Source organism: Amblyomma mixtum, chromosome 4 (assembly GCF_055824585.1).
Source record: "Amblyomma mixtum isolate Tamu chromosome 4, ASM5582458v1, whole genome shotgun sequence".
In the NCBI taxonomy this organism is placed as follows: Eukaryota; Metazoa; Arthropoda; class Arachnida; order Ixodida; family Ixodidae; genus Amblyomma; species Amblyomma mixtum.
In genome coordinates, this window is record NC_143015.1 from 129534617 (window position 1) to 129554616 (window position 20000).

Consider the following 20000-nt stretch of genomic DNA (forward strand, 5'->3'; position numbering starts at 1 on the left):
AAGGTGAGGACAGGGGCTCTTCTTACCATACAGAGATTTAGAGCTTCAGGGCTGGCATAATAGCTTTAATATGTGACTGAGAAGCAAAACGTGCAGCCTGGCTGCTTTTGACAAGGACTGTACAAGCCCTTGTTCATTCCCGTGAGATCAGGCCGTGTGCTAGGCGCAGTATCTACCTATATACAGAAAACAGCAAGTTTACTGGATATGAAGACATCACGTTAATTTGTGCAGATACCACATACACAGAAGGCGAACAGACGAAGCGCGTACTGTGTATGTGCACGAATCATTCTGTGTATGAGCTATCTGTATACGTTAGCGCGATATCTCCACTATGAAGCACCAACTAGCCGTCGCTCTTGCCTTGTTTGCTGGATGCTTGTGCTCGATAGTGGATTCATTCTAACGAGGCCTTGCGACCCGTTTACCTGGTGTAGATGTCTGAGGATGAAGCACGCACACAACTGTAGGCATTTCAGACCAGTGAGCGCATGCGCGGCGTGCAAATAAATATTTTCCCGCACATTCGTATTCTGCAAACTTCGGTGGCCTGCTGTGCAATTTTATGCAGTATCCAAACGTTCCCATGCCACAGGGTGCGCTTTGGAGCCTTTTAGTAAGACAGTTACGACACCCGCGGAGCTCAAAATATCGGCAGAGTGTAGCAGAAGCAACTTTCTTGCCTCTCACAACCTTGATAGCTTTATGAGCATATTGAGTGCCAGGATACATCGAAGAAAAGCAGACCGTGTGGCCTGGGAACTTTTGTCCGACGCTGTACCTTACGAAGATGTTTTTCATATGTCTTTATGTAAAAGGTAAACTATGTTTTACACTTAAGAGCCTGGTTCTGCGGCTGTTCCAGCGTCATATGCGGGAGAATGGTACCAAGAGGGTATAAAATATGCGAGTAACCTGCAGTCCTTCGCAGTACATTAGATCCCCGGAATAACCGAGATCGAAACCAAACAATTTGTGTGTACATATGGAAAGTTTGGGTCTGAAGGGGACATAATTCAACCATTTCATGTCCAACTTTCTTGGACAAAAATTTTATATATTGAAAAAAATATAAGGCACTTGTATACAAATATTGAAGGTAATGTCCCAATGTTCCGATATGTAGAAAAATCTTTTGAACTGTTTCCATCGCTCACATCGAGCAGTTAAGAGTGCCATAGAAAAACCAATGGGGAACTTTTTAAGATAACTGAAACGCTAATAGCAATAATAATTCAAGCCTGCCGACGAGGGATCAGCGGATATATTGATTGTTATTGTGAATCATATTATATATAAAAAAATTACGCTCATAAACACTTTCGCGTTCAAAAATGCTTTTGTCCAGAGTTATTGGGTATGCTAACTGAAAACGTTTTGCAGCCAAGAACCTGCGCTCAGCGGAATTCTAATTTTCACTATTCTCATTGTTCGAACGTACCGGATTTTGTAAGCCTCTGGATTTAGGGTAAGTTAAATACGCTTCGCTTCCATGCGGCATTAATTCTTTTTTACGCACGCAGAAATGGTGGCCCCACGCCAAGTGTTCGCCATCACGGGCAAAACACTGGCGTCCGCCTCCCTCACATTGATCTGGATCTTTGCTGCCGAGGTGTTTCCGACGCTTTACCGGACCGTAGGGATCAGCGCCTGCCTCGTCGGCACCCGCATCGGTTCTTCCACTGCCCCTTTCTTGTTGGAGCTGGTATGCACCGAAATATTGTGTTTAGTACGCAGCCCATCTTTACGAAAGCCAGTTGTATGCTGCAAAGAATGCTATATATCAGGGAATACGGAGAGCCTTCGACCACTGGTCTCCGTTTGGACATGAGGACATTGATTGTTTCAGACGATAGCACAAGATGATTTGGCGTAGGTGAAGACAATCCCTCTTGTAGAAACATCAGCCAGGATTTGGGTCTTTGCTTCTGCCCGAAGTCCGTGCTGTTTTACATGTCAGTGATTCATAAATTCATTTACAAAAAGTGCAGAGTGGCGATGTAATGTTTTCTAATCGGATATACTCCTACGGCTCGAGTGATAACATCAGATCACTCGGCATGAATAAGGTAGCAGACTGAAAAAATCAAAATGCTCAATACCTATGCCAAGATAGTTGCGGGCACCCTAAGGGACCAGACTCTGTTGGCAAATAGAACGCTTCGAGCATTACTTACTGAGACAGAAAGGACTTGTACAAAAAGGAAAAATATATAGAAACGTTTTTACAACACGGGGTGATGCAGTCAACTTGTCACTCCGCTGATTTCGCTAGCGACAAATCTACAAATCTACGGTGCCTCTTGCTCTCTGCTTCCTTTTATTCCTCTCCGTAATCCCTTTCCTCACGGAGCGTTTAGACTGTCCACTGCGAGACAGATATTGCGCCAACCTTCTCTTCACAACCACTCTATACAGCACAAATGGCCGACTGCAAGCGAATGCTTGTTTCGCACACGGCGGAATCTAAGGAGGAAAGGTGGTAATAATAAGAAAATAAAAGAAGGTATAAAAACAAACAAGGCAAACAGGAATGGAAAGAAAAAATTCGCTGTGGCTTAGCTTGGTTAAGCCCGGTAATTGCGAAAGCAATATCCGTACCTACGCCATGGTTCAGCTGGTAGTGTAGCTGGTGGTGGTGCTTGTGGTTAGACTTGTGGCGATGCATCTGTTATACAATCCAATCCAATCCAATCCAATCCAATGTAATCTAATCTATTCTATTCCAGTCCAATCCAGTCCAGTATTATAGTGCCTAGAATACTGGCTAGTGTCTCGAGCGGAGGGGTCTCCGCATGGGAGGAGGTGGCAGCGCCAGCGCTGCCTTCCAATTTTCGCCGCCAGAGGGCGCTTCCTGTCGTAAAGGTGCTGGATTGCTGCAGTTGCCCAGCCAAGCCTTGTGTTGTGCACTGTGTTTAGCTTGCGTCTGCGCGTTTCTTTGGTTTTGTTTGCGCTATGATTTGAGCAAATGAAGTGAAAGTTGCAGCGACTAATCGTGCTTGAGTTGCTTCAATTCAGTGGCCTTGCAAAAACTTGGTTGCCCCGAACACGAGGCAACAACCAGGCTGTGGATTGTTGTTTTATGTTTCGCTAAGAATTACGTTTTATGTTGAAGGGCTAAACAAAGACAGAGAGGCACAAAGGCAACGAAAAAAACTTGTTGAAGTTCAGACACTGCAACTAGTTTGCTATTATCAATACAGTGTTTTCCTTTCTGTATATGTAAAGTGCCTTGCTTACGGTATGGCTGTGTACTGTTTCTAGGCGCTTCTCTTTATAACTGTTGATGAACGGTCTCTCCAGCGACCAACTTCAGATATTTTGTTCAGTTAATAAATAATTCAGTGCCTTGCTTACTTTGTACAAACTTTTAGCAGTGACCAGTTATTTTTACCTGTTTATTATGGCTGTAGCTTTACAGTTTGCAGTATATTGTAGCCCTTTGTAGAAGAGAATCACTGATAGGATCACTTTTTTGTTTTCGTTCTTGCCTTTTCTTCCCTTAAAAGATGGAACGAAAATTCGCAGACACCTGCATAAAAACTACTTCTGTATAAAGCGAGTTCTAACTTCCAAATGAAATGCAACGAGCCCTCTTCAGGCTGCATGTGTTCATTACATACGATCATCGCAAACAGATGCAATGTTGGGAAAGAGCCCCTGTGATTTTTTTTGCACATACACGACGCTATTAAATATTGTCTGACTGATATATCAAAATTCCAGTACGCGCGGTTGAACTGCAAAAAAACATCGGCATAACATGTCCAGAAGTGTAGCACTGGACTTTAGAACTGAAATCCCTTGGGTCATAACCTTTGCAAAAGCTAAGGATGCTATTTCCTAATACCAGTGTCACACGGGCGCTTCCGATCGCTATCGATCCGTTTGGGGTGAAAATTTTTTTATCGCGATTTAAGAATGGTCGCCGCTGCGAGGTCCAGCCACCCGCATGACAGCATGTCAGTGCGCGCAACCGCCTACGGTCACGGTTGAGATGCGCGGATCGCAGTCAACTGAATTTGGATCGAGTAAAATCGTGATCGAAAGTTCCCATGTATCAGCAACGAATCCGGATCGGAGAGTTTTCGGGGATACTGTGGCCGCAGCTGTCAGCCTTCGGTGTTTGTTTCAAGTTGGTAAGCTGGGCCTCTCGCTGGATATTCGGCATTTAATTTACCTTTCTTTTTCACTTCAGGGCCCGGGTTCTGTACAGTGACGCTGTACAGTGTACAGCGTGTTCAGTGTACGGTGGAAAGAATAAAAATTTTGCGGATTGGATCTGGTAGTAAATCGGTACAACCATAGTACTTGTACAACGCATCGTCGGTCTCGCGGCGCTATCTCGGTTGACGATTTTCTACGGGCAGTGTTAGGCCGTTGAATTTATCTTCCGTCGAGAAAGGTTTTGAGCAAAAGTGCTCTCAAAGCACGGAGAAAGATGGGCTGCGTAGCGAAAAGCGCAGCGCATGGTTAGTTTCCAACGCCGGACCAATGCCGCGAACGCTGCTCGGTGGCACCTTAGCGACTGGCAGCGCCACCCTACGGTGGCTTCGGGAAGGCATCACCGCGGCGGCCACGCGAGCGCGCGCCCTCGGCACACTAGCCAGTATATTCTAGGCACTATACCAGTATAATCCAGTCCAGTCAGGCCGCCGTTCATGTGGACCGCCGTCGCACACGGACGGCGCGAGATCGCGGTGGTTGGCACAGCTACTGCTTTCTAGCGACGTGAGTCGAGCCTAATCTCTTCAGCGTAACGCCACAATCGCGCTCCTAGCGGAGAGCGCAGGAGTTAGGCGCCGGTGGTGGCACCGCCGCGGATTGCGACGGCGCGAGTCGGTCGCCCTTCTCTTAGGGGTGATGTCACACATGACGTCACACAGAGGTCAACTAAAGGTAAATGGTGGCACCGCCGCGCCACGGCAAAGGCTGAAAGTGCAAGTAGTAAAGCTTTAGTTTTAAAATGGGAGGGGGGGGGAGGGGGGACGGGGAAACGTACGTCAATAGCAAACGAGACCTGTGAAACCGCAGACATTGCCGGCTTGCCTGCAAGTTATGGCTTGGTCCGTTTGCTTTCTTCTTCGACTCTTTCTTCGCACTGCTAGTTTTCAGGGATCAAGAGTGCAGAGTTTTTGTCTCTTGCAGAGAACCTACCTCACTGATTCTGTGCCCATGGGCGTACTGACGGGCATCGCCTGTCTGGCATCCCTGCTGATGTTCGTGCTTCCGGAGACGTTCAAGGTAACGCTACCGGACACGATACACGAATCCAAGCAGCTCGGGAAGTCCAGGTAAGCAGATCGCAAACCAAACTCAAGAGCAAGTTCAGTCCGAAAAAAAAAGAAACACTAGCGATCATGGCTACTTTTTGTCTTCTCTGTTCATTGCATGGCAGGGGTGTCTGTTTGGCAGTCATGTTACAATAGATAGCATCAGAGCCTCTTTCGCAAGTTTTCCTTTTCTACGCTCGATCACGCTGCTTGAGGTAGTAGAGGTTAAAAAAAGTGCTCCATGGCTCCGCTTCTACAGAAGGAATAATGCCGGCTTGTTATATTGTTGCGTAAGCAAAACTACGCGAGTCGCCGAGCCATTTCGCGGAGCTGAGGCAAGGCCATACTGCGCATGCGCATGGAGCAGTGACGTCACACGGCGCACGGCTGGCGCGCCGCCGCCGTCGCTGCGCGGGTGACTCAGAGGTGCTGCCCCCGCGCTAGCCAGTTGCGCATGCGCAGTAGCGGCGCATAGCTAGCGTGCCGGGTCCGCCGCTCCTGCCGCGCGCTCTCCATCGCCTCTCTCTCTCTCCTCGTTGCTTTCGTAATCCTCCAGGTTTAACCTGAGCTAAACCACTGCCCATTTTTTTTGCAGGACGGTGGGTGAGCAGTGCCCTTCTAACGACACAACGGTGGAGGCGAAACTGCGACTTCCCCTGGCTGAAGTGGCATGCGTAGCTGACGGCGTCGACGTGAAGAATAGTGTCCCCTGAGAGCCAGAGTTCTGTAAGCGCGCGCTGAGAGTGCCCGCAAAAGAATCTCGGACGCCCGCACTGATGGAGGCAGCCTATGCTGTCTCCAAGAAACGCCTTTTCTGTTCCGCGCAGAGTTAGGCCTCACCCGACAGGCGCAGACGCACTACTTTCCCGCTACCCACGCGCTTCCTAGATGTTTCCTTTTATGTCAAACTAGCCTTTTCTCTCTCTCCCGTTTACATCTAGTGTCCCCACTTCTTCCAGTGAAGCCTGTCCAGCATTCTTGGGCAAAATTTTTGAATATTGGAATTTTGTAAGCTACTATTATGGAAATATTGAAGGTAATGGTCCATTCTCCAGAGGCGTAGCAAAATTTTTCTGTTTAAGTTTTTCTATCGCTTGCTTCCCTAGAAAGCCAATGGGGAAAGTTTTTGACGACAGCAAAAACGTATGATCTACACGACTGTCACACGTGGTCGACTCCACCCGTATCACCACAGGTCACCACGCTGCGTAAAGTAAGTTGAAGCGCAAACGTTTCGGTGCATAAATAAACGTTTTTTTTGGTTGATTGACTGATTGACTGATTCCTTGATTGATTGGTTTGCAGCAGTCCTAGAGGTCACACTGCATAGGATTCACCAGTGGCCCACTAGCATTGGACCTGTTCTACAAAAAAAGTAAAAAAAATTACTGCGATAATTGTATATGAGAGTTTTGGTGTCACATGTAATTGCCGGAAACTTCAGCTTACATCTGCTGCTCAGTTATGGCGGGCAAAAATATGGGCAAACAAGGACATGCACATAGACCCAACAGCACTTATATCCAGTCAGCACACACATACATACGTTCAAAGAAAAGTGTAAAGACTACATACACGAAAATCTATATAAAGGGAGTACACCATATACATACAATCGGGCCAGCATGATATCCCAAGCAGGTTTAATTCATTCTGAAACACACACACTCAAATATGTCTCCTTTCATTACATGTTCAGTTATCATACAGGTGCACTTAATAAAAATGTTGGATCGCATTAACAAAATGTCGAAAGCTGAAGACATTAATGGCTCATGATACGAACCAACACAGCGAGTGGTGGTCGCTCACCACTCGGAAAAGGTTTCCATACAGATAGAGTCAAAATTTGTGTTACTGCCCACACAATAGCTAGGCATTATTTTTTGGTGGTGGAATAGTTCACCTCAGATCGTGATAACGTGCGGCTTGCGTAAGCGATTACGCGTTCGACACAATCCTGCCACTGTACAAGGACCGCACCAAGGCCAACGTTACTCGCGTCTGTGTGCAGTTCTGTGTAAGATGCCGCATTGAAGTGCCTAAGTATGACTGCACTTTGAAGACGCGTGCGTAACTCTTCGAAGGCATGTTGTTGTTCCCGACCCCAGGAGAATGGTTCGTTATCTTTGGTGAGGCGGGTAAGGGGCTCAGCTGTTCGGGAGAAGTTCTTCACAAAACACCGATAATAGGCGCAGAGACCCGAAAAACGGCGCACAATTCGCTCGTCAGCAGGAATGGGAAAAGCAGCGACGGCGGCAATCCATCCGATAAAGGGAATTACAATTAAGCACAAATATTTGTTGCTTTGAATGAATGATAGAAGACGACCTTTAATGGAATATGGCATAGCCAGAGGATTTGTTTTGCGAATTATGGTCGTTGTCAGTGTTTTTTTCCCTATTTATTTTCATTTGCCACTTTGTACGCCAGTTTTCTATTTTAGCTAGCGAAGAATTTAATACAGACTTAACCTTTAGAGTTATGAATGCTGCCGCGCCGATATCAAAATGCCTGTTTCTTGAGACGACAAACGCGTGGTTCGTAGTATCTGAAGGCACACTCGTGCTGATTAAGAAGCGCGCTCAAAGATGGAAGCAAATATCTTACACAACTCAATATAATCCCTCCTTATTACTGCAGTACACAAGTCTGTCTTGAAGAGTTTATTTGTCTCCCAGAGTACTGGTTACCAGCAAATGTAGATATCACGTTAATAGATGATTTAAGCAGCGTTGACAGTCTGCTCTGAGGTAATCATTCGAGCATTTCATGAGCCAGTAATGTCTTTAGCTTTCGACATTTTGTTAATGCAATCCAACATTTTTATTAAGTGCACCTGTATGATAACTCAACATGTAATGAAAGGAGACATATTTGAGTGTGTGTGTTTCAGGATGAATTAAACCTGCTTGCGATATCATGCTGGCCCGATTGGATCATTAGAAAGGACGAAGAGGATTTAAAATACGACGCTGGGCTACTGGTATGAAACATGGGACCCGATACGTGTGACTAGCACTTAACTATAGCTATTGTAATTACTTCACTAACTGCAAAATGGGTTTGAGGTTTATGGTGACTGCTACCTCCTCTCCTAGGGAGAAGAAAAGTGCAGGCTCTCATTTGTGATTATATTGTCTTTTATACTTTCTTTCGGTATCTGTGCAAGCTTAAAATTATAATGACGACGTCATGGAAGTAGCACTCATGCTTCGCTGTGAAAAGGAATTCCTTCTCTCTGGGTAACGCATTCGAGTGGTTCGGCTTCGTATTGAACGTATTCGTCGGTGATAACTGCGAAAAATATTTAAGTGACTTTGCTTCGCTGTGGTCAAAGCGATGCTGTGTTCGGAGGCCTAACAGTGTTTTTTGAAGGGAGTTTTTCATTTCATCCAATTTTATCTACTTAAAATAAATCAGCACTCCCTATTACTTGCAGGGTGGAAAGAACGTCCATACACTGAGCGATTGACAGCAATGAGATGAAGTTAATAATGATATAATACGCCACTTTTAGTCACAATAAGAGTTTTCAATTTTATTCCCAGAGTAAGTAAATTTTTTTCGCTGAATTTTTTATGACCACCTTTTCCCGACCTTCGTTAGAAGTAAACGGTTGCGCCGGAAATCTTGGTCATTGCTGGAGGAGAAATAATGAGATCTTCCTTGAGAAGCACACAGTTCACTTGTGTAGTGCTAAGTAGGATGGCGATATATTTAGCTAAAGAACGGGCTTTGAAACAAACTAGTGTAAAGCGCATGCACAAGTTATGCGGTCATAGAGCGATCGATGACCTTATACTGGTGAGCTCAGTTTGTTGGCAGTGGGTATATGTGTCTTGATTATTATCAAGCTTTCCTGGCGTCCTAAAATCCGGCTGGGTGTACCCTAACATCCGGCGTTCTAACATCGGGCTCTATGTACCTTTTATCTGAGCTTGCAGCTGCGCCACGCAAGGCGATTAACCCATTAGACAAAGACACCTTGTGGGCAAGTTGTGGACTGGTAAAGTGAATGGGGTTAATGGGGGTGGATCTCGTAACCCTACAGAGAAAGAAACTGCTAGCTCTTGCAGGTTTTGGCGTCATAAAAAGAAGGGGGAGCCGACGGCGACGCTTCTCTGCAAAGACAGTATTATGAGGTCATTTAGATAAGGCATACAGTTATCGGCACTGACCCCGACCGGAGCTTGGGAGGAAGAGCATTGGTTTACAGCTTGACCACACAACACCGACGTCGCTTTACAGTGCACGTGCTGGCGGTGACTGCATTTCTCATCTGTTTCTGAATGAAGAGATTGAAGATGGTGCCGTTGTAGGGGCCCGTTTCCTGACTCCCGCTGCGTCGTTTAATACAAAGGCAAGTGTGGACCACGCTGGCATGACGCGTGACAAGGTCAGATGGTATAAAGCTTCACAACTGACTTTAAGTAATCGCTCCAGCTGAGTGCATATGCCGGACTCGTCTTATAGTCTAACTTAAATCTTTCACGCAATTGGAGCAACAGACCAAGTCTTGAATAGCGCTGGGGTTCAACGAGGGAAGCAGCGAGTCCTGAGTAATGAAGCACCTAGGTAATAACTCCAGAGAAGTTATTCCCTTGAATTCCACTGTCGTCTGCAGATAGTCTTTTAGTGTTCGAGGAGTCACACGTGTTACAAAAACGCTGCACCAAGGAAGAACAAGGATCGATGAATAATAGTCGATGAAACCCGAGCAGTGATTTGCAAGGAGAACGAATACTCGACGTGAGCCACCTTGCAGCTGATACGTGGCACGGAGAATACTCTTTTCAAACTGAGGACGGCAGACAGAGCTAACCAGTTGCCAAGAGAGGAAAAATAAGCGCGCGCGGATTTTTCTATATACAAGAAAAATATCTTCAATAATGACAGCTTGACCTAATTAGTGAAGATGTATAAGGGATGGAGACATAGATGGACTGTTTCAAGAACAAGAGTAGTGAGGGAGATACTCTAGGTTTCAGTCACAGGCTTCTTGGTAAAAGTTCGACGATTCTCGAAAGTAGCTGGTGATTGGCTGCAAGTTGGGCGAGGGTTTGTACTTTTCAACGGAAGAAGCCATTCGGCGCTACCACTGTCAAGCCTGCCGCAAGGCCTACTTCAGGGACACCGGACGACGCAGCCGTGTTTAAGGCGCTGTACTTATAGTGTGATTGCGCTGTGGAGAGCAGTGCAGCACATCAAGAGACTTATCGAGAGCGACAGATAGGCAGCGATGGACGTGACAAGCGTGATCGGCGACTATGGCAAGTTCCAGAGGAACGTCTACCTCTTCTGCCTGTTCCGAGGAGCCCCTAATGGTCTTCACCTCGTCATCTACAGTTTCTTCCTACCGGCAGTGGAGTACTGGTGCGCTAGGCCTGAAGGCATCGCTGGAAACGTGACGACCCAGCAGTGGAAGGCGATGATGCTGCCCAACTCGTCAGCCGATGCTGCTTTGCTTCGCTCCAGTCGGTGCAGAACGTTCGACTTCGAGGTTTCTGGGGACGGGCTTCCGGTATTCGGGAACACTCCTGTTCCCTGCCAACGTTGGGAGTATGGGCAGAGCTACTACCGGAGCTCCCTGGTGCAGGAAGTAAGTACATGACAATTCTGGGTTCTTTTCCTCTCGAAGAAGAAAAAAAATCATATAAATATTATTATAAGAGTCCGTGCCTTTGACTCAAGGCAAGCTAACGTAGCTCTCTTCCAAGGGCTACTCAGGCCTGGGAATAGAAAATGCTTCAGGATTACTTCTTTTAAGAAAAATGCTCTTTTACTCTAGCCAGATGTAAGTAACAATTTTTTTTTGTCTCCAGCTCGTGTTTGCGTGATATGTAGCCTTTTTCAAAAAAATATGCTACCCGTACGGCTTGCTGAAGCTTTGGTGTTCGCTGGCTGACCTTAAGATGGCGGGATCGAATCCCGCACGCGGGTCAGAAGCAGGTCTCTGGCATTTCGCCTCCATCTTAATGCGACCGCTACGGCTGGCATCCAACCCACGTTTTTCACGTCAGCTGCCGGGCACCATAACCACTGAGACACCGCGGCGGCCAGGCAAAAATACGAGATGGTTCTCCGCACCACATGTGTTATGCATGTATTGCAGGTAACAGTATATAGGAGAAGGTGCAATTTGACATGTTGCTGACGCGATAAGCCTGGTACGCACTGAAGACCGGAAAATAACGGCGGCAGGAAATAACCGGATGCAGAAAGAGTATGCTTCAAGGTGGTGGCTGTTTGCGCTTACTGGATGACATTCTCTTAAGAAAATAAAGTTCCGTGAAAACGGGACAAGTGAGTGCACAAAATAGCGCCTTGCAATGACCACTTCCGGACCGGGAAATAAATTGAGGTGTAGGAAGACAGGATCGTCTCGTGCACGTCTCGAAGGGGGACGAGTAATCCCACGTCGTGAAACAACAGCGACTGAACGCATTAACACAAGTGACGCAGGCTTTGAGCCTGTGCTGATACAATGCCCTCTACCGGAAGCAGTTTTCCTCTTTTCTTCCGGTGGTGAAAAACAACCAGAATTCTTCCAGAAGCCCGTCCGGTTGGCGGTGGTCAGCTTTAGCCCGGAGACGAAATTCTGGCGAAATGTCTACGTAGGCCTAATTAGAGTTGTAGTTACGAAGCTTCAAATGTGAATCCATGCTTGTCCTGTGGACAGTTTTGGGAAGCTAGCAGGCTGAGGCGTCGTCTCCTGGTTCCGCTGTCAGCTGTAGTTGGCACCCTGCAATTTCTTCAGTGTGTAAAATTTCGGGTTGTATTAAGGATGTAACGCCATGCATTAATAGAGGAAATCGAGATAGTAGCTTAGCTACGGAGGAAATGAAATTGGCACTGTGATTGCCTGCAACTTCAGTAATGTTTATATCCGTGCAAGTTGCTTGACTACACATATATAAAATAGCGCACTAAACGGGATCTAAGGAGGCAATAAACCCTACACAGTGCTGTGGGTCGTTTGTCGTCCCTATAGCCACTATTTATTTCGCTGATCTGCATCTCTGTCGGTTTCGAAGCATGCTCATTAGCTTTTGTTACTTTCAGCTGCACGAGAACTCTCGCGACCCCCAAACAAAGTGGCCGCAATGAGTAATTTATCCTAATTCTGAGTGGGAACAGTATACACAAAAAAAAAATTGGTAGGGACACCTAAGCTCCGCCTTAAGAGTATGACGCGATAGCACAATGGGTTAATTCCCATATATGCAGAAGGTCATTCTCTGCTTTACATTCATAGATCCCTGGGAGTACTCACACCCCTCCGGGCGAAGTGATGCAGCCTTAAAGGTGCACTGAAGAGGAATCGGAACTCGCCTTTTTGCCGCGGGAACTAGATCTACACGTTCCGAGCATTCTTAGAAACTTCGACTTATTGCCCTGTGTGGCCGATTTCTCTAATTAAATCGAATTAACGTGCGGCTCTCGCCTTTATTTTTGAATTCTCCCTCGTACGGTGGGCGGAGCCGACCAACGCGTGGAGTGCCTTTCAGCCAGCTCCGTGGAGGCTTTGCTTTCGCTTTATGTTGTTTTTTACGTTTCCGTCAATAAATTGTTTCATTCGCAGATAATATAGCCGCAAAATAAGCCCGCAGAAATAAAAATACACGCGGACTATTTGCTTCTGCGGATTACTACGTATTACTCCGCCGTTGGCAGAGCGGGAAGCCGCCACGGGACTGGGTGAAAGGCACTCCCCGCGTTGGTCGACTCCGCCCACTGTACGGGGAGAATTCAAAAAAGAAAGGCGGGAGCGGGATGTTAATTCGATTTAATTAAAGAAATCGGCCACGCAGGTCAATAAATCGAGGTTTCTAAGAATGCTCGGAACGTGTAGATTGAGTTCACACGGCAAAAAGACGAGTTCAGATTCCTCTTCACTGCACCTTTAAGCGATGCACCACTGCCCCGCGATCGCAGGTGCTCCCAGCGGTGGGCCTTGTGTAGTCCAGGTTGCTCATCCTGAGCGACCAATCATTAACTGACACCTGTCACGCTGGACACTATCCGGCGGGCAGGTTGTGATGACGTCACAGCGTCACGTGACCTAGGTGGCCCTCCTGCCTCCTAGGTTGCTCCCTGGATACTACGCCCGTGATTTATCCCTCGCAACGCCGACGCCGACAACGCCGACACTGGATTTCCCAGTGAAGGAGGCCTGTAACGCTATCGCGTTTAAAGGAAAACATGGCGGTCCAGGTCCGCCGTGTTTCTTCCGCTGCTTGCTATTTATATCGTTTTAATAACTAGGCAGAATGCTATCATGGTTTCCTCTTAATGTTGTAAGCAGTTGATCTAAATGCAGTAAGTGGCATAACACTCTCATGAACTGAAGCTTTGGACCAGAGTTGCAACCGTAATCAATGCCATTGACTTAACCCTAAATTATGTACCATACCTTCCATGTTGCTTTACAGTATAATGTTATTCACATTTTATATTTTCTACCATATATTTGATTTACTTCATGCCATTCAGTTGTACGCTACACGTAAAGTCAGGATTGTCTCGGACCCAACACCCGAATAGAGAAATCTGAGACCCCCCAAGCTAGAATGCGGAGACTGCATGAATCTGAAGCTGGCAACCATTTCTTTATTCTCGTTGTCAGTTGTGGTCGGCTGCGAATCTAGTCATGAGCCCGTTGCTTTTATTGTCACCGTGTACTGATGATAATAAAGACTGGTTGGTTGGTTGGTTGGTTTATTGGGGTTTAACGTCCCAAAGCGACTCAGGCTATGAGAAACGCCGTAGTGAAGGGCTCCGGAAATTTCGACCACATGGGGTTCTTTAACGTGCACTGACATCGCAAAGCACACTGGCCTCTAGAATTTCGCCTTCAAGAAATTCAGCCCCCGCGGCCGGGATCGAACCCGCGTCTTTCGGGTCAGCAGCCGAGCGCCGTAACCACTGAGCCACCGCGGCGGGGCGATAATAAAGACTGTACTATTGTACTGTAAGATTATTATTTCTGTTAAAATTTCGGTTAGAAAAGTCACCTCAGTCGCGACGAGTGGACGTATCACGAAAGCATTGACTGTGAACCAAGTTGCCTCCTCATGCAGTGGGACCTGGTGTGCGACCGTGCTTGGATGCGAAGCTTGGTTCAAGCGGCCACGATGGCTGGAATGCTCGTTGGAACTCTGCTCTCCTCCCTCGGAGACAGGTGAGTTTTGCTATGCATTTGCACGTTACGAGCTCCAAGTGGCCTCGAGAGCCAAGCAGTTTGAAGGACGTTACAAAGACGTGTCTTCTAGGAGAGACGAGTAAAGCGTTGCATGGGTAGAATATGTGTGCAATGTAAACTATACACTGTGTTTTGTTGGTGGTGTGTGAAGTGCACATTTATTTACCTTATAATCTTGTACCTGTCTCCTGCATAACAGTGTTAATTATGCAATGCTGCTGTGAACAAGCGATTGGCTTACGTTTATGATATAATTGGATGAGACGTGCAATCATTTGTTTTTCATGTTTAGCGTACGGTCTTGTCTTGGTGCGTGCACTCTACCGCCCCACTTTTTCATATTCATGTGTGTATGGATCACGGATATGGATCCGTTACTAGCCTTTGGCTATTGATCCGCTCACCTTGTTCTATTGCATATGTACCTTGTATGAAAATAAATAAATAAATAAATAAATAAATAAATAAATAAATAAATAAATAAATAAATAAGTAAATAAATAAATAAATAAATAAAATATTGGTCGTAGCGTTGGCAAACCATGTTGGCAACCTCTCATAATGTTGTGAAGGATATCTTGATGATATAATGGCGTTGTCCATTATGTATATCCCAGCAAGATCAGCAAACTTTTGAAGAAACGCGGTGCCCGATTCTCCCAGAAATCCAAATCGCATTTGAAGATTTTCAGAACTCATACGTGCACGAAAGACTTCGCTTTCTATTTCTTTCTTTTATGTCGCACCTATTTTATGTGCCTGAGCACCGACTCCTGTCTACATGCCGATATACCTGCACAGGATTCGCCGTACCATGGCAGTAGCCGTTCTGGGATTACACAGTTGCGCGGGACGGGCATCATTTATATTCAAGGTGCAGGGCCTCTCAGGGTATGCAACGTGACACTTGACAACGTCGTTCTCATTGTGTGCACAGAATATCGACAAATTGACGGCGCGCTGTAGCTAAACAATTTTTGAAATTTTTAGAGTGCGCTGGCCTATTGGGTGAATGCCAGGAGAAACTTTCCTGTTTTATTAAGAGACAACGGAACATGTGCCGCCATATTGAATGTAAGGCTAATCCAGCCTCAAAATTAACACCAGCAGAAACCACAGTGTGTTAATACGTCTTGGAATAAACAAACGCGCAGGACGAGTCAGGGAGCTTGTAACAAAATACACATTAACGAATGGGACATCTATAACGCGCCCCAGCCCTCTTAAGAACCTCTTTTAGTCAATTTAGGTTCATTCGGACCTTTGAAACAATGCAAGAATATGTGCATTCTCCGTTTTTCTTTCTTTCTCTTCTGCTTCGTGGTTGACAATGCCAGGCTGGGGCGTCGACCGATGGTGATAGCCGGATACATGTGCAGCATCATAGGCAGCGTGTGTGTCGCGGTGTCTCCGTGGTTCTCACTCCTTCTGGTATCCAGGGGACTTCTGGGCCTCGGCCTTGGTCTGGGACAGACCGCGTGCTTCTGCCTTTGTGAGTTCAGTTATTATTTTCTACTTTATGCTCTGTTTTTTCACTATATCATGATAGGGGGTGTTTGCGGAAAGCATCCTAACTCGCAAACTCAAGAACATATTGGCGCGAAAAAGACGTTAAAGTTTGAGGGCATCTACGCAGACAACTGCCCTCGGGCCGCAAAAGATGCTTCAGATGTGAATGTAAAGCATACCTCAACAGTAGCGCATAAGGAAGTGGTACATACATTTTGTCAGTCGTACTGTAGCTGTAAGAAAAAGCTCAAGCGTCACATATACATCTACACTGCCATGCAAGGATGTTGAATACGCACATAACTATAGCCACACTGCAATCGTAAAAGAACTTTTAGGTGTTAAAGTCGCCGACGTTAGTATAAAAGCACGGCGGTGGTGGTAGTAGTGGTGAAAACTTTTAATTGTTGAAATAGAGTTTGGGAGCCACAGAGTGGCCCCGCTACATGGTCGGCGTCCCTAGTCCGGGACACCGCATGACAATGCCCCGTCTCTCGCCCGTTTCACCAGAGCCCTTTGGGACTCAAGCGGGGAGCAGTTGAGGAGGGCAGTCTCCCATGCCTCTCTGGAAGGGGTAGGGGAAGGGGGGAGGTGGGGATTTTGAGTACATGCCCACACCATGTGGAAGATATCACAGGTCTCCCCACAGTGCGGGCATCGCCATCCGTGTTTGGATCGTAATGCTTTAAGATTGCAGGACAGAGTAGAGTACCTGTCTGCAGGCGCCTTAAAGTTCGCTCCTCCGTCTTACTCAGCCCCTTTGGAGGGGCCGGGAAAAGACGGTGGATGTCGCTATAATGCGTTATAATTTCCCTGAATCGCAGCAGCGGCTGGTTAGTCTCCGAGCCAGAAGAGCTGGGATGAGGAGCTCGATGAATAGGCCCGGTTGGAAGCACGGTGGAGGCACTCATACAAACAATCTCCACTGTGGCTATAAAACAGCCTTGATGTTATTGTTATGCATATATCCCGTGTCAGAAACATAGAAACCGTACGGTTTGATTTCGGATGACGTGGCGCGTCTTTTGTAACAGCACTAGAAGACCAAAGCTCTTGGAAGACGAGGACATTAGTTTACACTAGAGAGATTTGGAGCGCTGCCAACTCAAACACGATAAAGCGCATGGACTTGACGCAAGCTCGGTAGCGTACTAATTTGTGACAAATTTTGTGCGTAATGTAAGAGAAGAGAGCTTCAAACCTTCCTAGCTCGTGAATATAACTGCCATTTGTACTGTAAATCCCAAAGCGTCCCTTTCTCGTGCTCGGTTTCGACCAGGAATAGTGTACTTAAAAGATAATCTGGACATCATCGTTAACCTGCTTGTTTAGTCGTCTTGGCCGTGCCCCTAACGCAGTCGTATAACACGTGCACGCAGATACGAGTGTAGGTGAGAGATAGTGCCGAAGGCGCTGTGAAGAGACTTTACAGCTCTCTAAACCTTAATGGCGCCAGGAAGAGAAGATGAAGGGGAGAGTAGACGAGAAGACATTGCCGGAGCCGCAGAAAACGAATAACTAACAGGAGAGCCCTGCTTCTGCTCTTTGTCCTCGTTTGTGTGGTTGTGGTACTCTGTTCACGCTGTTATTTCACTTTATCATACTCTTATAACCTAGCCTAACAGGCCATTATTGCGAGTATAAATTGATATAACGAGAAAGCTGTTAGGAGGCGTTTGGAAAAGTCTTTTTTTTGGGCTATAAATGGGGAATGGCCAATAAGAGGTTAAATGAGGAAGTGACGCAAGTGCCGATGAACAATCTGAGTGTGTCATGGCGCCGACACTACAACGAGGCACTATCCGGAGTTGCCACATATCTTGTTTATTTCTCATTGTGGCCGTTCATCTGCTTGCTATCTTTCTTGATGTAACCGGGCTACTGGCACGCGTGAAGGGTTGATGGGAAGAAATAGATCGCAGCGCAATCGGCATAAATCTAAAAAGTGAGGCATATCAGTCTTGTAGGACTCTACACAGAGTGAAACACTTCTTTGTTATTGACTTCTGCGCATTTTCTTGTGAATGCTGATTGACGACCGTTGGCGCTCAGCCTGTCACGCGGATACCGGACAAAGGTATACAGGCGCATTTTAAGCATGAAATGCTTTTAGCTCCCGTGGTCGGCAGTGTGGTGACGTCACGCTGAGACCGAGAGCCAACATCCGGGCACTGAATTCCACTCATCCGGGCACTGAAACGAGAGCATCCGGGCACCGTACGAGATTTAACGAGACTGTCCAAGAGAGAGGGCCGCGCTTCCGCGCCGTCCCCAAGGATGGCGCTGCGGTCCCACACTCATGCATGTAAAAGACCGCCCGCTGGGCCTCCAGCGCACGAAGGTTCCCCCTTTGGCAGGCCGATGTCTCGCCGTGTCCGCGTACGCTTCTGCATCGTCCTGCATTTCATTGCCGCCACCGTCACAGGTGCTTAAGCCGAGCAATGGAGCCTGATGAAAGGAGAGGAAGCGTCTTGCGGAAAGCGATCGCTTTGCGAGCGATACGCCACAGCAGAAGACTGCTCGACCCTGCCGACAACGCCATGATTATGCGGCCGCTCCCGAAAGCTACAAGGCCGCCGCGGTTCGCGGCTGCCTACCTAAGCCCGCACTATTGCAGGCGATCGCTTCGATGCAACAAGAAGAGTGTGGTGTGGTGTGGCGTGTTGAACACTAGACCCATTTCAAGATTTTGACTAGTACCATCTAGAACCAATGTGCTATGCCCGTAAACATTGCATGCTTACTCTACTCTCGGTTACGGGAGAGGCAGAGATATTTTGCGAACTCTATACCTGGTAACTGCCTTAATTATGAATCAAATGTGACCCTTTTTCACTTTGCTCTTTTCAGTGATGGAGGTTATCGGTCCCAAGAAGAGGACTACCACAGCCGTGGCGTTCAGCCTGGGCTTTGCTCTGGGCATCATCATTCTGCCTGGCTTCGCTTGGTTCCTTCAGGACTGGAGAACTTTGCAGGGCGCTATTACTGTGCCTCTTCTGATCTTCGTAATTTGGTCGTGGTGAGGGAAAAAAAGGCAGAAAGTTTCTTTTCTTGCTTCGTGTAGATGATTACGCAAGCATTTATTTCACTATACTATCCTTTTTACGCGGTAATGTAATGCGAATGGCAGATAAACGATGGTCGCTTAGGCGTAAGGAGTGTACTGCAATATAAGGCAGACGCAACTGGGAGCACCAGAGTCAGGTGGGTGGATGAGATTAGGAAGTTTTCAAGACTATAAGGGGCCCGCAGCTTGCTCAGGACTGGGTTTATTGGAGACCTATGAGAGAGGAAGTTCTTCAGTGGACATAGTCGGATTAATAACGGGGAAGAAGTGCTCCGTTCGGTGTTCGAATTTCGCCCTACTGCACTGTATTTAGTTATGCTCAATTCAGATATTCGTATGCAATATGTGTGGTAGTTTGTCATGTGAGTTGAAGATGTTTGGTTTTGGTTTTGTGGGGTTTAACGTCCCAAAGCGACTAAGGCTATGAGAGACGCCGTAGTGAAGGGCTCCGGAAATTTCGACCACCTGGGGTTCTTTAACGTGCACTGACATGCACAGTACACGGGCCTCTAGAATTTCTCCTCCAAAGAAATTCTAGCCGCCGCGGCCGGGATCGAACCCGCGTCTTTTGGGTCAGCAGCCGAGCACCATAGCCACTGAGCCACCGCGGCGGCTTGTGAGTTGAAGAAGAAAAAGTCGTACGTTCAGTGTACTACTTACTAGTTTCACTATACGCTTATTCACTTGTGTACTCCACTCCATGTTTTGGCTCCCGACCTGGGCTTTGAGGGTAGAAACATGAAGTAAACAAGAGGGGCGGATTTTTTGATAGACGGGCCAGGCCGGTAGTTTCCGACTAGTAAATACGGAAGAAAAAAGTACTTCTGCGCATTACAAGAAAAAAAAAATCCCAGTACTTTCCCATACATGCTTGGTGGTACATCTGTTTTAGAAGTAGAGAAGTATAAGTACTTAGAAGTGACAATTTCTAACTGACTAACAT

At 46.9% G+C, this 20000-nt stretch overlaps 2 protein-coding genes across 2 annotated transcripts in view; both read left to right on the forward strand.

The window, feature by feature from the left end:
* LOC149348204 (organic cation transporter protein-like) overlaps positions 1-6554 on the forward strand; it is a 26548-nt gene extending 19994 nt beyond the window's left edge. Inside the window, exons 8-10 of the mRNA XM_089587995.1 lie at positions 1527-1708; positions 5152-5297; positions 5872-6554. Of these exons, the coding sequence (XP_089444121.1) occupies positions 1527-1708; positions 5152-5297; positions 5872-5989 (446 nt within the window). The 3' untranslated portion in view covers positions 5990-6554. The remainder of the gene's footprint in view (positions 1-1526; positions 1709-5151; positions 5298-5871) is intronic.
* A 2913-nt stretch (positions 6555-9467) lies between these two features.
* LOC149348205 (organic cation transporter protein-like) overlaps positions 9468-20000 on the forward strand; it is a 20917-nt gene continuing 10384 nt past the window's right edge. Inside the window, exons 1-4 of the mRNA XM_089587996.1 lie at positions 9468-10878; positions 14360-14460; positions 15819-15973; positions 18841-19009. Coding sequence (XP_089444122.1) covers positions 10519-10878; positions 14360-14460; positions 15819-15973; positions 18841-19009 — 785 coding nt within the window. The 5' untranslated portion in view covers positions 9468-10518. The remainder of the gene's footprint in view (positions 10879-14359; positions 14461-15818; positions 15974-18840; positions 19010-20000) is intronic.